Here is a 1,179-nt window from a genome sequence, read left to right on the forward strand (position 1 = left end):
GGACAGAATCCCTGTGTGCCCAGTGTGGCAGGGATGTGATGAGTAGAGGACTCTCCCCTGTGGCATAAATCTGCCACTGCACAGTGATTGCTTTGTACTGCAGCAAAGTGGTTACTGCCAGGGATGTAGGAGGAAACCAGTGGAAATGGAACTCAATGTAATCCTCTTTTCCTCTTAACTCTTCTGTATCCTATGTGAGTGCCCAATGAAAAGTCTTTTATGAAAGGTGAGAAGCCAAAGAAAGAGAAAAAAGAACAATCTTTGCTGGGACTCCACTGCAGACAGAAGCAGCCAGGAGACAGCATCTCTAAGCATAAATACTTGGCCATGGAAATGGAAAAGCTCTTTACAGTAAGTTGTATGTTTATTGAACTCTTATCCAAAGGGAGCTGGGATGGGCAGGAGCAGTGTGTCCGTCACTGAGGGGGCCACATCCCAATCCACTTCCTCGGCCCCACGCTGTGTCCATGCCCATCTTGCACAGCCCCAAATCTTGGGCACAAAGAGAAGGGAAGTGTTGACCTGGTGACTTCTCACCACAAAGCCACTTCCTTCCTGACAACCAGTGGTGAGCGCCATAGGCACGACCCTTCCAACACTCTGTGCTGCTTCTGCTTCCCTTGGGCTTTAAATAAAGTGCTCCCCAGGAACAGAAGGATTATTTTTTTGCAGCTTTTCTGCTTTTTATTTGATTAGCACAGACAAGCTGTTGATGGCTTGTTTTCAGTGTTCCTGACAAAGGGTTTTCCCTGTGAGGATGGTAGCCAAGGCTTCCCTACCGAGGCACAGCGCAGATCTTGTATGGCTGTGGGGCCATCGTGATGCCCATCACGGGTTGGAGGCTGAGCGTGGTGTCCGGGGGTGCCTGGAAGGTGAATTTCTGGAGCAGAGACGTAAAGAAGAGGAAGAGCTCGGAGCGGGCGAGCACCTCACCCAGGCAGGCGCGCTTCCCTGTGGAGACAACGACCCACGGCATCCTCAGACTGAGCCTTTGATGATGGAAGTGATTCTGCCTTCCCTTAGGACCATGGTCCCTGATCCCTTCCCAGGATGAGTTTTGCAGCCCAAACTGAGAAGGTGTGTGATGCTGGCATGGGAAACAGGGGTGCTAAAAGCCACCTCCCCAGGGAAGCTGCTGGCTGGGGTAGCCTGGGGTGGCATCAGTGAGGCCCCAGTGAA

At 51.8% G+C, this 1,179-nt stretch overlaps 1 protein-coding gene across 1 annotated transcript in view; it reads right to left on the reverse strand.

Moving 5' to 3' along the window:
- Positions 1-779: 779 nt before the first annotated feature.
- Positions 780-1,179, reverse strand: part of LOC114072569 (cytochrome P450 2J2-like) — a gene marked incomplete at its 3' end in the record, with an annotated part of 4,670 nt that continues 4,270 nt past the window's right edge. The window contains exon 4 of the mRNA XM_027910446.1: positions 780-880. Within this exon, the coding sequence (XP_027766247.1) occupies positions 780-880 (101 nt within the window). The remainder of the gene's footprint in view (positions 881-1,179) is intronic.

This window comes from Empidonax traillii, unplaced genomic scaffold (genome assembly GCF_003031625.1).
Source record: "Empidonax traillii isolate 1590-97213 ecotype Southwest subspecies unplaced genomic scaffold, ASM303162v1 scaffold3485:size17097, whole genome shotgun sequence".
Classification (NCBI taxonomy): Eukaryota; Metazoa; Chordata; class Aves; order Passeriformes; family Tyrannidae; genus Empidonax; species Empidonax traillii.